Below are 17,202 nucleotides of genomic sequence, written 5' to 3'. Positions count from 1 at the left end.
TATATTTTATTGATTTTTTTACAGAGAGGATGGGAGAGGGCTAGAGAGTTAGAAATATTGATGAGAGAGAAACATCGATCAGCTGCCTCCTGCACACCCCCTACTGGGGACGTGCCCGCAACCAAGGTACATGCCCTTGACTGGATTCAAACCTGGGACCCTTCAGTCCACAGGCCGACGCTCTATCCACTGAGCCAAACTGGTTAGGGCATGGCCTGATCTTTTAAAAAGTAAATTACAAGGAGGAACAAAACACATGGAGGAGAAATATAGTAGATTAATAAACACTTGAAAAGATATATTAACAATTGGATCTTGACTCAGCAAACAAATTGTATAACCAAACAAAAACTTAGGAGAGAATTAAGAAACGAACACTAAATATTTGATGGTATTAGGGAATTCTTTTCAATACTTTTAGGACTAAAAATAGTATTGTGGTCATGTTTTTTTTTTTTTAAGTTCTCTTTTATCTTGGATATATATTGAGGTACTTTTCCATGCTATAATGTATGGAGATTGCTTCAAAATAACTGGAGTTGGGGGAGGATTGGATTGGGATGCAGTGGTCGGCAAACTCATTAGTCAACAGAGCCAAATATCAACAGCACGATTGAAATTTCTTTTGAGAGCCAAATTTTTTAAACTTAAACTATATAGGTAGGTACATTGTTATTAAGTTAATTAGCGTATTCCTAAGGTTTAGGAAGAGCCACACTCAAGGGGCCAAAGAGCCGCATGTGGCTCGTGAGCCGCAGTTTGCCGACCACTGGGATAGAGATTAAAATCAAACAGGCTATATGAGTTTTAAAATGTGTTCAAACTATGTGATTGATACAGAGGGATTGATTACAGTATTCTTTCTATTTTTGCATACATATGAAATTGTCCATAATGAAGAGGTTGTTAAAAAAAAATCCCATTTATGATAAAATATCCAGGATATAGAGCATACTACCCTAGATATTATATTACTTGTTGTAGAGGACACTTAAGTTTAAATCCCCTTCCTATATTAGGGACTGTGTAATGTGTAATTCTTGGGCCTCTGGAAGCTGCAAGGAAGCATATATGACTGGTCCCTGTCCTCTGGAAGCTACGGCATGGATGTATAATTGAGGTTTAGCCAACAGTAGGCTCTCACTCAGGACTCGGAATCCTGGTGAATATAACCAATACCTGAGGAATGGTGCTTAGTATCCAGTGGTAGGACATCTAGTCATGCATAAATAGACCATTTAGGATAAATAGACCATTGTTACCACTTAGCTTTTGCTATGGTTCCTGCTATCTAGTCTCGATTTCAGCTTGATTTCAGCATCAGCTTCTCTAGACTTCTCGTTAATTATTTGAAATATCTAACGGCCTGCGATAAATCCCTTTCTCTTTCAGTTAGCCTGAGTCAGATTTCTTTGCTTACAATATAGATTCCTGAGTGTTATCTGAATAAAAAGTTCAGTAGGACCATAATAATATAAATTAAAGAATGTTTTAAAAAATAAATCACTATATAAACTGTATGCTAGTGTACTTATACAACATAATCTACACATATAATAGATACTAGAGGCCCAGTGTACAAAAATTTGTGCACTTGGGGGCGGGGGAGGTCCCTCAGCCCGGCCTGTGCCCTCTCACAGTCTGGGACCCCTTGGGGGATGACCACCTGCTGGCTTAGGCCTGCTCCCCAGGGGATTGGGCCTAAGATGGCAATCAGACATCCCTCTGGCAGTCCGGCAGCCCTCGGGGGATGTCCACTTGCCAGCGGGGAGCAGACCTAAGCTGCAGTCAGACATCCTTAGCGCTGCTAAGGAGGCAGGAGAAGCACCCACCACCACTGCTGTACTGGCAGCCATCAGCCTGGCTTGTGGCTGAGCAGAGCTCCCCCATGTGGGAGCGCACTGACCACCAGAGGGCAGCTCCTGCATTGAGCGTCTGCCCCCTGGTGGTCAGTGTGTGTCATAGTGACCAGTCATTCCCAGTCTTTCTGCTGTCAGTTTGCATATTACCTTTTTACTATATAGGATAGAGGCCTGGTGCAAGTGTGGGGGTGGGCTGGTTTGCCCTGAAGAGTGTCCCAGATCAGGGTGGGGGTCCCACTTGGGTGCCTGGCCAGCCTGGGTGAGGGGCTGATGGCTGTTTGCAGCTGGTCACACCCTCTTCAGGGTGGGGGTCCCCACTGGGGTGCCTGGCAAGTCTGGATGAGGGGCTGAGGGTTTTCAGGCTGGCCAAGCCCGCTGGTGACTGAAGCTCCCAGCCTCTCCTTTTTTCTTTTTTTCTTTTTTATTCTGGGATTTATTTACCTTCTATAATTGAAACTTTGTTGCCACTCCAGCTCCGAGGCCACGGCCTGCTGAAAGCAGGTAACTGGGGTTTATTTAGCTTCTATAATTGAAACTATGTTGCTTTCGCAGCTCAGAGCCGGGCAGCGGCAGGCGGGGAAGCTTGGTAAGCCTCCTGTTTGCTTCAGCTGCGTGGCTGCCTGCCGCCATATTTGTTGGCAGTTAATTTGCATATCTCGCTGATTAGCCAATGGGAAGTGTAGCAGAGGTACGGTTAATTTCAATCTTTGTCTATTATTAGATAGGATGATCATGTTTTGTATAGTATAGATAGAACACTTCATAGTGTGCAAAGCTCTTAAATTGATTTCTTGTTATCTTTATTGTTAAAATAATGACTATAATATTGAGATAACAAAGTATGAGAATGAATTAACTTTTTTGGTCCACATAAACATTTTTAATCTTAAAACATTATAGGGTAATGATATCTGGCTTGCCTACAGCACTTGATTGCTGGGTTCATTTAACAGGGTAATTGTAGGGAAAGATTTTGAAAATATGTATGAAAGGCATTGCCATTGTTACTTAGAGGATAGAGGAGCCACAGATGAACCTAGTCCAGGGACTAAGACATCCCCGATACTGGTGACTATGAAGTTTGTAAAGTCTATTCCTCCCACTGTGTCCATACCTTCTTGCTTCCTTCACTCAGGCCCTGTGCAATGGCCTCTGGCATTTTCCCAGGGAATGCCATGCAGAGATCCTAGATACTCCATGGCTGTGAAAGAAGACTTAAGAGAGGGGATGAAAACGGGCAGACTAGGACAATAGAAAGATGTCATCAATTTAAAATAAAGCCACTCTTTGAGGTATTGAGAAATCTCAAATGCAAATTTCTGCTTCATTAAGCTATTAGATAAGGATACCCGGATGAAGAGAACCTTTAACAATTCCTTGGTGACCCCAAGGTCAAATGTGGAGCAAGTCGGCTGGACTTCCTCCTGTCCTGGACGTTGCTCAGCTTTATAGGGTGTCAGGGCAGAGTCACTCACAGGGAGCTGTCCCCTACCCAGGCAGACTTATGGTGAGGCTAGGCAAGAGCGGCAAGGCTGGCACTTGGGCTTGGGTAATGTGGGTGAGCCAGAATAAAGAGAATTATCCAGCAGATGGTAAAAGGTCAGTCAGCCTGGAGGGTGAAAAGCTGTTGAAGAGGCATTATAATAACAGACCATATTCTAAAGAGACAGATGAAAATAAGTGTTTGAAGGTAGAGACTCTAAAATGCCAAGAACCCATAAGGGAGTAAAGCACAGACATCCAAAGAGTCAGTGACTTGCAGATATGCCCAATGGGTGTCCAACAGAGAGTCCTGTCTGGTCACTCTCTTCTCTGTGATACAGTCCAAAGAGCTCAGTCCAGTCACGATCCATCTACATCTTGGGCAAGATGGGGAGGAGGAGTCTCTTTCGTCTAAATGCCTGCTCTGGACACCCGGTAGGCCACTGGCCCAGTCGTGATGCCAGGCTTTCTCTCCCCCTCCTACCTCTATGGTTTCCATTCCAGAAAACTGGAGACAGCTGTTGTTTATATTAAAAAATTTAATTTCAAGGAATTATAAATAGGCTAGGTTTCCAGATCAGTTTTCCTTTGTCAATTCCACATAATGAAGGAGTGGTCTCTTTCAATATCTAAAGTTTAACAAGTTTTACATTTCCCAAAGAAATCTTTAGATATGTATGTGCATATTTTGTCTTATTTGACAGAGTACACAGAATATAATTTAGACTTTTCTTTATGACTTGGGACTGTTAATAAGATCAACAATTGCGCTGTAAACCTGGGGATCTGTCTGGATGTTTGGTCCTGGAAGAAAGAGATCCAGGCTGCTGTGCTTTTGGTCACTTAGTATCTATTCTGCATTCTATGTTCAAATGATTTGCATGAGTTGGAATATTTTGTTCTTTAAAAGTGAAGCAGTGCTTGATGGTATAACCACCTGACTTAGTTTTTCATTTGTGAGAAAATTTTTTATTTATGAGAATATTTTAAACTACAGATTCAACTTCTTTAATGGTTATAGGATAATTTTTGTTTTTATTTCTTCCTGTGTCAGTTTCATAAGCTATATTTTCCTACCAATTTTTTCATATTGTTATTTATTAGTCTCTCCTCTCCTCTCCTACCCTTCTCTCCCCTCCACTCCCCTCTCCTCTCCTACTAAAAGTTTGTCATTTTGATTAGTTTTTAAAAGAACCAAGCTTTGGCTTTATCAGTCCTTTCTAATATATATTTCTATTTCATTAATTTCTGTTACCTTTTTATTATTTTCATCTAGTTTTATTCTTATTTTTTCTAACTATTTATATTGTATATTTAGCTCATTAACTTTCAGCTTTTCTTTCTTATACAAGAATGAGATGCTATACAATTTCTCTTAAGTACTAGTTTAACTGCATTTCATATAATGTGATATGTAGTATATGTGTTATCATTCAGTTAAAAATACTTCCAAATTTACAATTTAATTTCTCTTCTTTGATGTGTGAGTTATTGAGAAGTGTTTCATAATTTCCAAAAATACTGCTTTGTCTATAATTTCTGGTTATGGACTTTTCATTTAATTCCATTGTGGTTAGAGAAGATGGTCTACATGATGTTGATCCCTTGAAATTTATTAAATCTTGTAGTTGTTAGATGCAGTGTTCTATATGTGCCCATTAGATTCAAACTGTTGTGTTGGTCTATCAATTACTTGGAGGAATTTATTTAAATCCTCCACCATCTTAGTGAAGATGTCTATGCCTTATAATTCTGTTAATTTTTAGTTTATATAAATTAAGGTTGTAGAACTAGGTGCATAAAAGCTTATAATTATTATGTATTTCTGATGAATTGCACATATCATTTTGTAGAAATCTCCTTTACTTATACTAAAGCATGTCATATTAGTATTTTTTCTTATATTAATATAACTACAGCAATTTTCTTTGGACTGGCATTTGCCTGTTATAACTTTTTCCATCCATTTAGATTTGAACTTTTCTGTATTATATACTTCAGACATGTTTCTTATAAATAGCTTACAGATAGTTTTAAAAATCTAGTCTAAAACTATTTGTCTTTTAATTTAGTCCATGCAAATTTAGTGTATTTACTGATATTTGGATTTATTTTTACCATCTTATGTTTTTTCTTTGTACCACCTGTTTTACTTCTCTCTTTCTTATTATTTTCATATTTAATTTTCCCCCTCTAATATTTTGAAAGTTAGGTTTTCTACATCTCTGATTTTATGGCTCCTCTAGAAATTTTAATATGCTTATTATATTAAAACTTAAAGTCAACTAGTATCCTTATTAACAATATAGGCATGTTAGAACACCTTTATTACATTCATCCCTCCCAATTTATTTGCAATTATTTTGCATTGTAGTTTTCAATTTTTTTAATTCATTAATTTTTAGTTTTACTTATTGTTGACAGTATTATAGATGCCTCCCATTCCTCCTCCTTTCTGCCTCTCTACCCAAGCCCTGCTCTAACCCAGGCCTTCTCCACACTATTGTTTGTGCCCATGGGCTATGCATATATGCATATATCTTTTTAGTTAACCTCTTCCTCTTTCCTCCACCTCCTTCTCTCTGAAATCTGTCAGTCTGTTTCATGCATTCATGCCTCTGCACCTATTTTGTTGGTCAGTTTACTTTGTTCATTAGATTCCATATATAAGTGAGGGCATGTGATATTTGTCTTTCTTTAACTGGCTTATTTTGCTTAGTATAATAATCTCCAGGTCCCTCCATGCTGTCACAAACTGTAATAGATCCTTAATTTTTACAGCCACATAGTATTCCATTGTGTAAATGTACCACAGCTTTTTAATCCACTCATCTACTGATGGGCACTTGAGCTGTTTCCAGATTTTAGCTATTGTAAATAACGCAACCCCACAAACCATTTCTATTGTGCTATATACCATCACTATTTCTTTAGATTTACACATATGTCTTGTATGAGCTTATTATTTTTCTTTTATCTATTTACCTTCTGGGATCATTTTCTGTATTTTAAAGTATATCCTTTATAATTTTATTTGCCTTTTAGTGGCAACTCTTTTAGTGTTTGTGAATCAAAAAATGACTTTCTTTTTTGCCTTAGGTTTTGAAAGATATTTTATTAAGCATACATATATAATTTGATAATTATTTTCTCTCAACATACTTAAAATAGTATTTAATGGTCTTCTGGACCATTATTGCCATGGAGAAGTCAATTGTTTCTCTACCATCGATCTTTAGTTGGTCTATCTTCTCTTTGTCTTTGGCATTCTGTAGTTTCACTGATATGTCTGGGGGTGAATATATCTGTATTTATCTTGCTTTGGATAGATTGACTTTGTGAACCTAAAGACTGGTCTTTCACCAGTTTTGACATATTTTCAGTGATTACCTATTTAAATATTGCTTTTGTCTCATCCTCTCATTTTACCCTCTCCAGTTGGAGTTCTAAAATACTAGATCCTCTCCCTCAATTTTAAATGTCTCCCAACCTCTTTTTTCTTTATCATCCTAGGCTGATTTTAAATAATTTCTTCAGGTCTATTTTCCAGTTTACTAATTTCTTTCCTTTAACAATGTCTGTCTAACTGTTTAATATATCCATTAAGTTTTTAATTTTATTTTTGTTATTTTTAATACTTTTCATGCTTGAAATTCTATTTTATCCTAATATGACTGATCTTTTTATAGTCTCTTGCTTCTTATTCATATTTTAAATGTGTTAAAATTTTTATTTAAATATATTACACAACTTATTTTCTATCCTGTTTGATAGATTCAATACCTGAAGACTCTGTGGATCAAATTTGGCTGTCCAAAGCTATGGCTGGTGTTTGCTCTGGGTGCTTTCTTTCATCCCTATTTGTGTGTGTGTGTGTGTGTGTGGTTTTAAGTGACTGCATATCCCTTGGAACTCTAGCTGTGGGAAGGCTGTGGCCCAGTTAAAGGGGTCTTTCCCCAGAGAGAACTTGTACACACTTTTGCAGATGCCTAAGAACTTCCAACAACTTTAAGCTAAATACTATTCTTGAGGTTTTCTGGACCAGGAAGTATTTTGATTTTAAGTTATAAATCCAAGGGAAGGATTCATAGAGGACAATTTTTTCCTATCTTCCCAGCAGAAGACTGAGAGGGTGAGGATGGGAGTATCTCTAATGCATCTTTATACTGAGATCATTGGCCTATGGAGTCCTAGCTTCATGGGAGCTGTGTGTGTGTGTGTGTGTGTGTGTGTGTGTGTGTGTGTGTAGGGAGGGAGGATATGTTGTTATACTCTTTATCTTGGGCAAGCCTTGGGCTTTGTATTCTGTTCTTGTACTCTATGAAATTGAGAAAACAATCTTGAAGTCACTAGATTCTTCAAATAGAACAGACTCAGGCTTTCTCTAGGTTCCTACTTTCCCTTAATTATTGGTCTCTATATTAGTTTCCTTGGGCTGTGATAACAAAGTACCATAAGCTGGATCACCTAAAAACCCAGAAATGTGTTCTCTCACAGTTCCGGAGGCTAGAAGTCTAAAATCAGGTATTGGCCATGCTCCCTCCAAAACTTCGAGGGAAGAAACCTTCCTTAAAAGAAGGCTCCTTCTTTCAGCTTCTGGTGGCCTCAGGCATTCCTTGACTTGTGGCAACATAACTCCATTCTCTGCCTCCATCTTCTCATGGTCATCTTCCCTGTGTGTCTCTCATAAAGACCCTGTAATGTTGGATTAGAGCCCACCCTAAATCACTATGACCTCACCTTAAGCTAATTACATCTGCAAAGACCCTGTTTCCAAATAAGATCATATTCACAGGTACAAGGGGTTAGAACTTCAGCATATTTTTGAGGGGATGCAATTCCACCCATAACATTGTCTAACAATTTCTTAATTCCTTGCCAGCTCTCAAATGCTTTCTTACATATCCTAGCACTTTCATAGCCATTAATTATGTAATCGTTATGAATTCTGCACAACATCAGCTCTTATTTCCCACTCTTCTCATTCTGCTTGGCCATAGCAGCTCTTTTCCTTCTCCCACTAAGTTGTGGACTTAGAAATCATAAGTTTAAAAAAAACATATTAGAAATGATAGCAAGATAAGAATAAGGCTTTAAATGGAAACTCAGCAGACACGATAATGAATAAAGTAGAAGGTAATTGCTGCAAGGACATTGTAATACCTTTTTTTTGGATGTTATAAGGGCTTTTATCTCTAGATCACTGTGGTATAACTATCTAGTCTTTCAAATCATAAAGACCTGGGGTTGAACTCTTTCTCCACATCTTATAAATTGTATGACCTTGAGATGATATGTAAGCTCTTAATTTCACAATTTCCTCATCTGAAAAAAAAAGGAATATTACAATAGTAACTACTTTTTAGGGTGTTTTATAGATGGATGGCATAAGCAAAGTGCCTAGCACAATCGCTGGCACAGAGCGGGTACTGAATAATTGTGCAAATGACACTATTTCTGTGTTCCAGATGGGTAAGGACCTTGAATAGTGGCCTCTGACTAAATGAGGTGAGAAAAGCAATGTTTCTCATTTTCACACACAATCCTGTGGGGTAATTGATGGGAAATCCTAGAAGAGGAAAGGGAGGTTCAGAGATGTTAGCTCATAAAACATAAAAGAAAAACACTGACAACCACACACAATGTGAACATCTATTTTAGAGATGCTCAGCAGTTCCGTGTTCTTTATAAAGGGAACTAGAATTCAAATGAACTAGCCCCACCTCTGTTCTCAGCTCTGCCAGCCAACAAGTTGCTGGGTCCCTGCTTTAAAAGCCACCTTTCCTTCAACTCTGATGACACTTCATCTCCGTAAAGTAGGAGGGAAGAGATGAAGGAAAAACCAGCCAGGCAACATTTTGCACTGTATTTTACACCCTGAACACAAAACCACCAAAGATTTTGAACAGGTATTTGAAAGGCTTACGCAGGCGCATGCTCGGAACAGCTTTATAACCTAGGCAAGGGGAAGCCAGAAATCTCCCATCACTCCGTGATTGACTCACAGACGTGTTGGAAGCAGAGTTCACAAATCTAATTCCTTTCTCCGTTCCAGATATTTTTACCCAGAGAGCATAAGTGACTAGAGGCTAACCTGCTCGCTCAGCCAATTCCTGGCAGCAACTCCTAGTGAAAAAGATTATGTTTGGGGCAAGCATTTATCCAGGAGCGGCGCTGAAATGAGATGGTAAGGACGCAGGTGGCGGATAAATGACCAGTGTAGGGACAGCTTTAAAAATGAGGTGGTTATGCAGGCACTGCCCTCTATGAATATATTAGCTCCCCAATAAGCCTGTGCATTTGACTGCCTCCAAAGCACTGTCTCAGGTTCAGGGAATACAGTTGTCAGAAAGTGTTTTCTGAGCTTTTCTTCAGAGAAGCTGCTCCTGCTGCCAGTCCTCAGAGCCCTAGTGTTCAGTCTGGGGAACAAGTCCAGCTCACACAGTACCTGTCAGGCCACTGCAGGTGATGTGAGATGCTCATTGGAGGTGCCCATTCTCCCCTCAGGGCAAGGTGGAGGATGTGCAGGACCAGCAGACTGTCCAGTGGGTGGGAGGGCTAAGGGGGTCAGAGTTGACAGGAAGGTATGTCCAAGCTGAAGTCCCTGAGTAGGAACTGAATATTAGAAACTGGAGACACCAGGCACAGACAGACACTAAGGCCAAAGGTGTGAGAGTGGGTCACCGGTAGGAGCCAGCCAGGCATCGGTGCAGTGTGCATGGAGGGCTGACAGTGAGTGCATGGATGTGTCAGGCTGCTTAAAGATCCCCATGGAGAGGACAGTGGGGACCACTGAAGGGACCAGCCACAGCTTGAATGTTGGGTTTTTCATAGGATCACAACCTAGATAGAGGCATGGGCTTCCCCCTAGGATCAGGTCCTTTGTGATATCCATCATCCCATTCTTGCCAACCACCAGGGGACCTGTGCATGCCATCAGGCATGGGGAGGGATTCATTTTGGAATTATCTTTTTGCAGGAAGCCAGTTCCAGCATGTCAGCAGGGTTGATTCATCTGGAGTGGCAAGGGCATTTCCCCAAACCTGAAAAGGATGATTGCTTTCTGCCAGACAGCTCAGGGCATCTCAATCTACATGTTATTGCCTCCTACTGGCCAAACACCTGAATAGCCAAAGGCAATTCCCCAATCTGACAATGGATTCTGTACCTGTATATCTCCACCTTGCCTTAAGACAAAGTATGTTAATAAATAGCAAGGGGTCCTGAGATAAGGAGAACTTGATTTTCTTTAGCTAAGTCTTCTCTGACACCCTATAATGCCTTTAAAAATTATGTTTCATCTCTGGACTCTTATTAAATTTACGCACAGACCTTCTCCAGATTGCTGAACCCTTCTTGATGCTGGATTAAGACCCCCGGCATCTTTTCATGGGCCCAGGGAAAGGGCAGAGGCTAGAAAATGTTCCTCTAGGATGAGAAACTAAATGGTGTCTATTGAGGATTCACACCATGCAGTGATGGCTGTGAAGGGCCCCATGCTTTGAGGTGGGACTGGGGCCACCTCCAGAAAATGGTATGAGGCATGAACGGGTCTGAGGGTCTGACCAGCATGGAATGTTTTGCTGTTTATATTCCATGAGTTTATTTCCCTGTAGCTCTCTCTTGACAAAGGCTTTAGGACTTTAGGGGCCACTGTGGAGGAGACAGAGAATATCCGAGAGAGAGATCCCAAGGGGAGGTAACTCTGAGGGTCAATCTTGTTCATCCAGCCCTTGGTGCCTGCACCTGGAGCACAACTTTGCTCGCTCCGGAGGAGCATATGTTTGGTTTTAACAAAGAGGTTGTTCCCTTGAGTTGGGAGCTCAACTCTTCCATGTCCCCACCCCCAGCCACGCAGTCTCTGAAGTCATTTTCTTCCTGAAAATTCTGTAGGTGCCATCCTGTGTCACTACCTCATCCCAATCAGTGCTGACTGCATACAGATGGACCAAGCTTAGTGAATGGACATTCAGAATCAGTACATGACCCTCAACCTTCAGCCCCATTTCTCCACCCCCTAGACCAGTGGTTCTCAACCTTCCTAATGCCGCGACCCTTTAATACAGTTCCTCATGTTGTGGTGACCCCCAACCATAACATTATTTTTGTTGCTACTTCATAACTGTAATTTTGCTACTGTTATGAATCATAATGTAAATATCTGATATGCAAGATGTATTTAGGTGACACCTGTGAAAGGGTCGTTCGACCCCCAAAGGGGTCGCGACCCACAGGTTGAGAACCACTGCCCTAGACTCATTCACTCTTTGGGGAGCTGAGCCAAGCCGTATGGGTGAGAATCCCTGCTCACCCTGATCCCGAGCTCGACGTTCTCGCCTCCATAGACTTCCATGCCTTCATCCAGTAAGCCAATCTCCTGGAAGTACTGGCGGTCCACAATGAAGCATCCAATGAGGGCTGGGCTCCTGCAGAGGTGAGGGGAGGTGGGCCAGGTTAGCAGAGGGACTGTCTCATGGTGCTGCCAGGGGAGTGAGAGCAGTGGTACCTTCCCACCAAGAGGAGCTGGTCCTTTTCCTTCCTTTGCTGCCAAAGCTGGTGCAGAGCTGGTTCTCTGAGCGGCCCTCATAGTTCTACCCTCACCAGCTGCCCCAGGGAGGCTGTTTCAGCAGGACTGCAGCAGCCAGCTTCTGTCCTGGGACCAGCCATCAGTCCCCCTGGTGCTTGCATTTGTGTGAGCCCACAGAAGTGGTGCTCAGCCTGCCAGGCTAGGTTGAACGTCTGTATCTATAGTTGCCCTGGCCCCTGAACTTTGAACTGCATAGCCAGTCTCTGTTTCTACCCGGGCGCCCTGGCAACTTTCTCACCCTTCCCCAACTTGGGTTCTACATGCCAACCTTGGTCCACTTAGAAAAGTTAGCCGGGGCATTGGCTAGCATGGTAAATAATTTGGATTTTATCTATAGACAAAGGAGGGTCCATGAGAAACTTTAAGCAGACAGTGGTATGAGCAGATCTGTGTTTTAATCCTTGAGCAGCTGAGGGAAGTCAGATTGTAGGAGATGGTATGGAAATTAGGAATCCAGTTAGGAAGCCTGTTGCTATATCCAGTTAGCCCTGGAAATGATGAGGACCTGGACCAAGAGTGGAGATAGGGATTGTCTAAAGACATATTTTACTATAAAATCAGCAGAACTTTGAAATAGATGAACTATGAAGGTAAGAGCGAGGGGGGAACCTGGATGGCAGCTGGCTTTCTGGCTTGGGTGATGGGGGGTGGGGCCACACATCAAAATTGGGTACAGAGAAGAAGCTGGCTTCAGAAGCAAGAAGTATTCCTTGCTGGGAACACTGATCTAAGGCCTGTGGGGCCCTGTGGGGAGATATCCAACAGGTAGGCCTGAGATAGGACACCTGGTCTAGAATTCATCATGGGTCTTAGGCTGGAGCTACATATCCACAGTTAGTACGTCCAGCAGCTGGAAGGCCTTTCCTTGGTGAGCATGAGTGTGGGGCTCACCGGCTGTGTGAATACCCAGCACAGAACTTTACCAGGAGTGACCCACGTTAGGTGAATCAGCATGAGGGTGTGTGGGCTGCTTCTCTGCTGGGAGCAATGACTCTGCATTGTTCCACTGCACACAGCTACCATTTCTAGTCCTTGTGTAGCAACCTATCAGCTGGTGGCTGAAGGATTTGGAGGGGAAGAGAAAAAAAGGAGAAATGAAGACTCTTCAGCGATAAGAAAACTGGTAATCACATGCAAATAGACCCATCTTTGAAGGTGGAAACTCATCCACGTGGGGAAACAGCTATTCTGGGGCTATGTCTTTGGAGAGTACTGATGCCAGAAGCTGCTCAGGCAGAGACTGGCGCCTGGGGGTCCCTGTCCCTCCTCCTTTCAATCACAGCATTTTATTCTGAATGGCTTCACCTTCCCTAGATCGCAGGTACCTAGGGTGGTCAGTCCACCTCAACCACTTCTCCTAAGCAGAGTGAGTTCCTGCTCTGGTGGGAGACGCTTGACCCTGGCCTTGGAAGTGAGTGTCTTGGAAAAAATCCCCATTATGGCTGTTTCTCTGAGAGAAGTTCCCTAGCCTCTTTGAGCCTCTGATTCCACATCTATGAAATAGAATCCACTATATAACCTCACAGGATGAAATTAAGTATTGAAATCCTCTGGGACATAATTGGTACTCAAAAGATCATTTTAAAAGAGGCACTTGCCCATTACAAAAGCCCAGAGAATCCCCTCTGTAAATCGTGGTGACTTAAGACATAAGCCCAGCAGGCGGGCAGAGTGGGTACTCAGCCTGTCCCTAAGCATTCCTGCAGAGCTGAACTGAGCTGGCACTGCTGCACATACAGGACGGAGCCTTCCCCACCTGGCCAGACCCAATCAAGGAAAGAGCACAGGCCACCTCAGGCAGTCCGTTACTTATTAACCAGCGAGGGTAGTAAGTGGGCTCAGCCAGCCTGAAAGTTGTGTTAATTTATACCTTGTCTCATTCCCCCCAAATTAGAAATAGCTTACAAGAAAAATGTAAAATACATGGAAAATAAAATAGATAAGTGTCTGAAAAGACAAAAAATTCACAATGAAGTTGGGGGCTAGTTACAATGCATGTGCAGCATTAGGTCCTTCTTCAAGTGGATCCACAAAGTAGACTCTGAGCTTCCTGGTGGCTGAGGTGAACATGAGCATACCTGGTCTTAGAAATAAGATGTATGGGTCCCATGTGGAAATAGCGTTACTAATTCCTCAGGGATAGCAAGGCTTTCTTTGACTGGCAGTGAAGTTGAAAGAAATCTCTGATGTCAGTCTTCTTTAAGAGGTCAGTCACTTCAGGACACAGTGAAAAACTACCTCAAAGACACCCCTGCAGAACGCAGCAGAAGATACCTCTGGGCTCTTCCTGCAGCTTATGCCGTGTGTGGACAAAGCACCAAAGTACAGCCCGTGGAAACGGGCCCAGGTGGGCATGATACATTTATATAACCCACAACTTTCTGCGGAGCTGTCTTTTTCTAGGGATAAAACCAGGGATGTTTTCTCCATTAATATACTTTCTCTCAGCCAAGGTCTTGCTAGCAAGCAGGGGAAGGAAAATTTGAGAGTGAGATGCTATTCTTTGTGAGGGACCCAGAATGTGGGTTTACGAAGACCAGGCTGAAGCAACTAACATCAGTGCAGGCGTCTGTAAGAATGCTTGTTACATGGTGGCATATTTCCCTCCAAAGATCAACAGACCTGGGCAGAATTCAGCCATCCCAGGCCTGAGCTCAGGGTGGGTGACTAGGTGGATGACAACTAGGCATGGAATCTAGCTGACCCGGGTTTGGATCCTGGCTCCACTGGCCAGAGCCTTTGGCAGGGCCATTCTCCTTCGTCAGCCTTGCTCTCCTCATCTTGTGAACCAGGGATGACACAATAGCTGTCACCAGGTTGATGAGGAACAAATAAGACCATGTGTGTAAAAGGTCCTTGCACACAGGGCCCTCCAAACAAATACTGAACAACACAAAATTGTGCAGGGGCCTAACAGGTAGTAGAGATAAGCACAGGAGAGCCAGGTGGAGTTCTCTTCCATCCTGTTTTAAATATGAATACAGTGTGTGTTTTTTCTTCTGGCAAGGAAGATGTGATCCTAGATAATAATCACCCACTCTCAATTACACTTTTCATAGTCTTCCTTCTGCATGTAATACAAAGTGACATCGAGTTTCTAATCTCTTTCATTCCAGGGACTGTCCCCTAGGCCACCTTCTGGTGTGTCTGTGCGTTTAACAGGCAGCCCTTTGCAGGGAGCACAAAGGCGCCTGATCTGTGATTAACCAGACAGAAACAAGGGCTTGTGGGGACGGCTGTTTCAGGAGTCCTGATCCATAAAACAGGCTGCACGTGGGAATCATTCGGGGGTCTATGAAGGTAGCAGCAAAGGCTGAAAGAGTTTGGGATCTTTGAAATGCAGTTTGAAGCTCCTTTCGTCTGAGTCCTAAAGGATAAGCTCAAACATCAGCAAGGCCTACGCGGTGCTGTGAGGTCTGGTCCTGCCTCTTCTTCCCTCCAGCCTCGTGGCCTCAGGCTGCTCCCTTTGAACCCGCTCTGTGCCCAGGAACTCACTCTGCTCCTTCGCATATGGATGCCTCCGGCCTAAGCCTGCGATCTCCTACTTGCCCTTAGAAACAAGTGCAGATGCTACACTCTCAGCAAAGGATTCTCCCTACTTTCCATGCGGTTTCCACCAACACGGTGGAATAATTTGTTATTCCAATTATTGTGTCTGTCTTTACTCGACTTCAGGATTTTGCTGGCAGGGATTGACTCTTAATCACTCTGGATCCCAAGCACCCAGCGTAGATAGTAGTTGGCTCCCAGCAGGTGCCCCACAGTGATGTGCTGGAATGAGTAACTGTGAGCCTCTGAATGAATCTGGGAGCCATGGCTCTTTGAAAAGAGATCACAGAGCTGGTGAGCAGTGAGTGACTGGAGGTCACTTGTAATTCCTTTCCACCACCGCTCACCTCACCCCACCCATCATCCCATGATGGGACTGGAGTTTGGGGAGTGAGGGTTGTGCTGGGAGGGGAGCTCTTGCCCCGGAGGACGAGGCAGAGAGATCACAGGTAAGGATGCTGTACCTGATCGGGGCCGTGGAGTTCTCCAGCTTCCACCAGGCCTTGGGGGGGTTTAGGTAGCGGCACCACAGCTCCCAGTCAAAGCCCTGGGCAGCCAGCGGGTACTCTTCTATCTCAAAGTTGTCATATTTGATGTTGTCAAACGATGGTGAGATGATCCGCTTCCGGTTCTCCTTTATGCGGGTGAGTACGGGTTCAGCCCTGAGCAGGAGGGAGGGAGAGAGGGGTTACTGCCTCCAAGGTGAAGAGACACCAGATTGACGACTCCTAAGGCTCCCTCCCCTGCGGAAAGAGGAAAAGACACCTGGACATCTCCTCCAGGGGAGCGCTGCTCTCCTCCTGGGCAGGGGCCCTAACAGCCTCCCCACCCCCTACTTCTGGACTGGCAAGAGGCCCAGCCACTCTTTAGCACCTTCTGGGCTGAGCTGAGAGATTCTTAGTGCCTTACAGCCGTGTGTCTGCTTGCTTTCATTTTTTTTTTTCACTAGAAAAAGAAATCAAGACTTAAAGAAAGAAGAAACAGATCTGAGGTTCCCTGGGAAGCTTTCAACACGGGCTTTGATTTTGCTCAAATTTAGCACATTAACTAGGAAACAGGCAGATGAGGATGGCAGAGACAGGGGTGAGAACAAACTTACTTCATGCTGCCTGGGTCCTTCCGTCTGTGCCCCCCCAACCCCCACCCCACCCCACATGTTCGCCTCTGCCCAAGGAGAGGTGGCAGGTCTGGCTTCCAGGGAGCCAGAGGCCCTTATGGGCACCAGGCAAGTAAAGTGTTTGCAGAGAGTAATGATAAGCTTCTCATTAATAATGAATTGTTGCGTAATTGTTTATTTAAATCAGCTTGAAATAGTAAGTGTCCCTCTCCTCTCCTGGCTATAAATCCAACGAAAATGCCTTTTAAATAGTCACAAATGGCAAGCAGGGACTTCAACTATGAAAAACGGCCGCACTGCAATCTTAATTCGGCCTGTTATGTAAAAGTCTGCCCAAATCCAGGCATGCTGCGTGCACACCGGCTGCTCCTACCTGCTAAATGGTACTCTTCACCCGACTCCAGAGAGGCAGGGTGGCAGCTGGAGTCTGGGAGGAGAGCAGACCCAGTGCCATCAGGCATAGTGGTCAGGAGGGGGGTTCCTCAGCCATTCCCAGTGCCTGGTCCTCCCATGCCCAGGCTCTCTGCAAAGTCACACACAGTGGGCCACAGACACCCTCTGGCCTGGAGGGATGTTGGTATCAAGTGCCCCACCCTGCTCGGATG

The 17,202-nt window shown here is 43.5% G+C and overlaps 1 protein-coding gene across 3 annotated transcripts in view; it reads right to left on the bottom strand.

Moving 5' to 3' along the window:
- Nucleotides 1–17,202, bottom strand: part of GALNT18 (polypeptide N-acetylgalactosaminyltransferase 18) — a 293,469-nt gene that overhangs the window by 72,679 nt on the left and 203,588 nt on the right. For all 3 annotated transcript variants that reach the window (XM_070425289.1, XM_070425290.1, XM_070425291.1), the window contains exons 5-6: nucleotides 15,945–16,142; nucleotides 11,656–11,770 (exon numbers count right to left, since the gene is read on the bottom strand). In XM_070425289.1, the coding sequence (XP_070281390.1) occupies nucleotides 11,656–11,770; nucleotides 15,945–16,142 (313 nt within the window). The remainder of the gene's footprint in view (nucleotides 1–11,655; nucleotides 11,771–15,944; nucleotides 16,143–17,202) is intronic.

The sequence above is a fragment of the Myotis yumanensis genome, unplaced genomic scaffold (assembly GCF_028538775.1).
Source record: "Myotis yumanensis isolate MYYU_CA2020_CCGP unplaced genomic scaffold, mMyoYum1.0.hap1 SCAF_10, whole genome shotgun sequence".
NCBI lineage: Eukaryota > Metazoa > Chordata > Mammalia > Chiroptera > Vespertilionidae > Myotis > Myotis yumanensis.
Note: the sequence above shows the minus strand (reverse complement) of the source record. Positions and strands in the feature narration are given on the sequence as shown.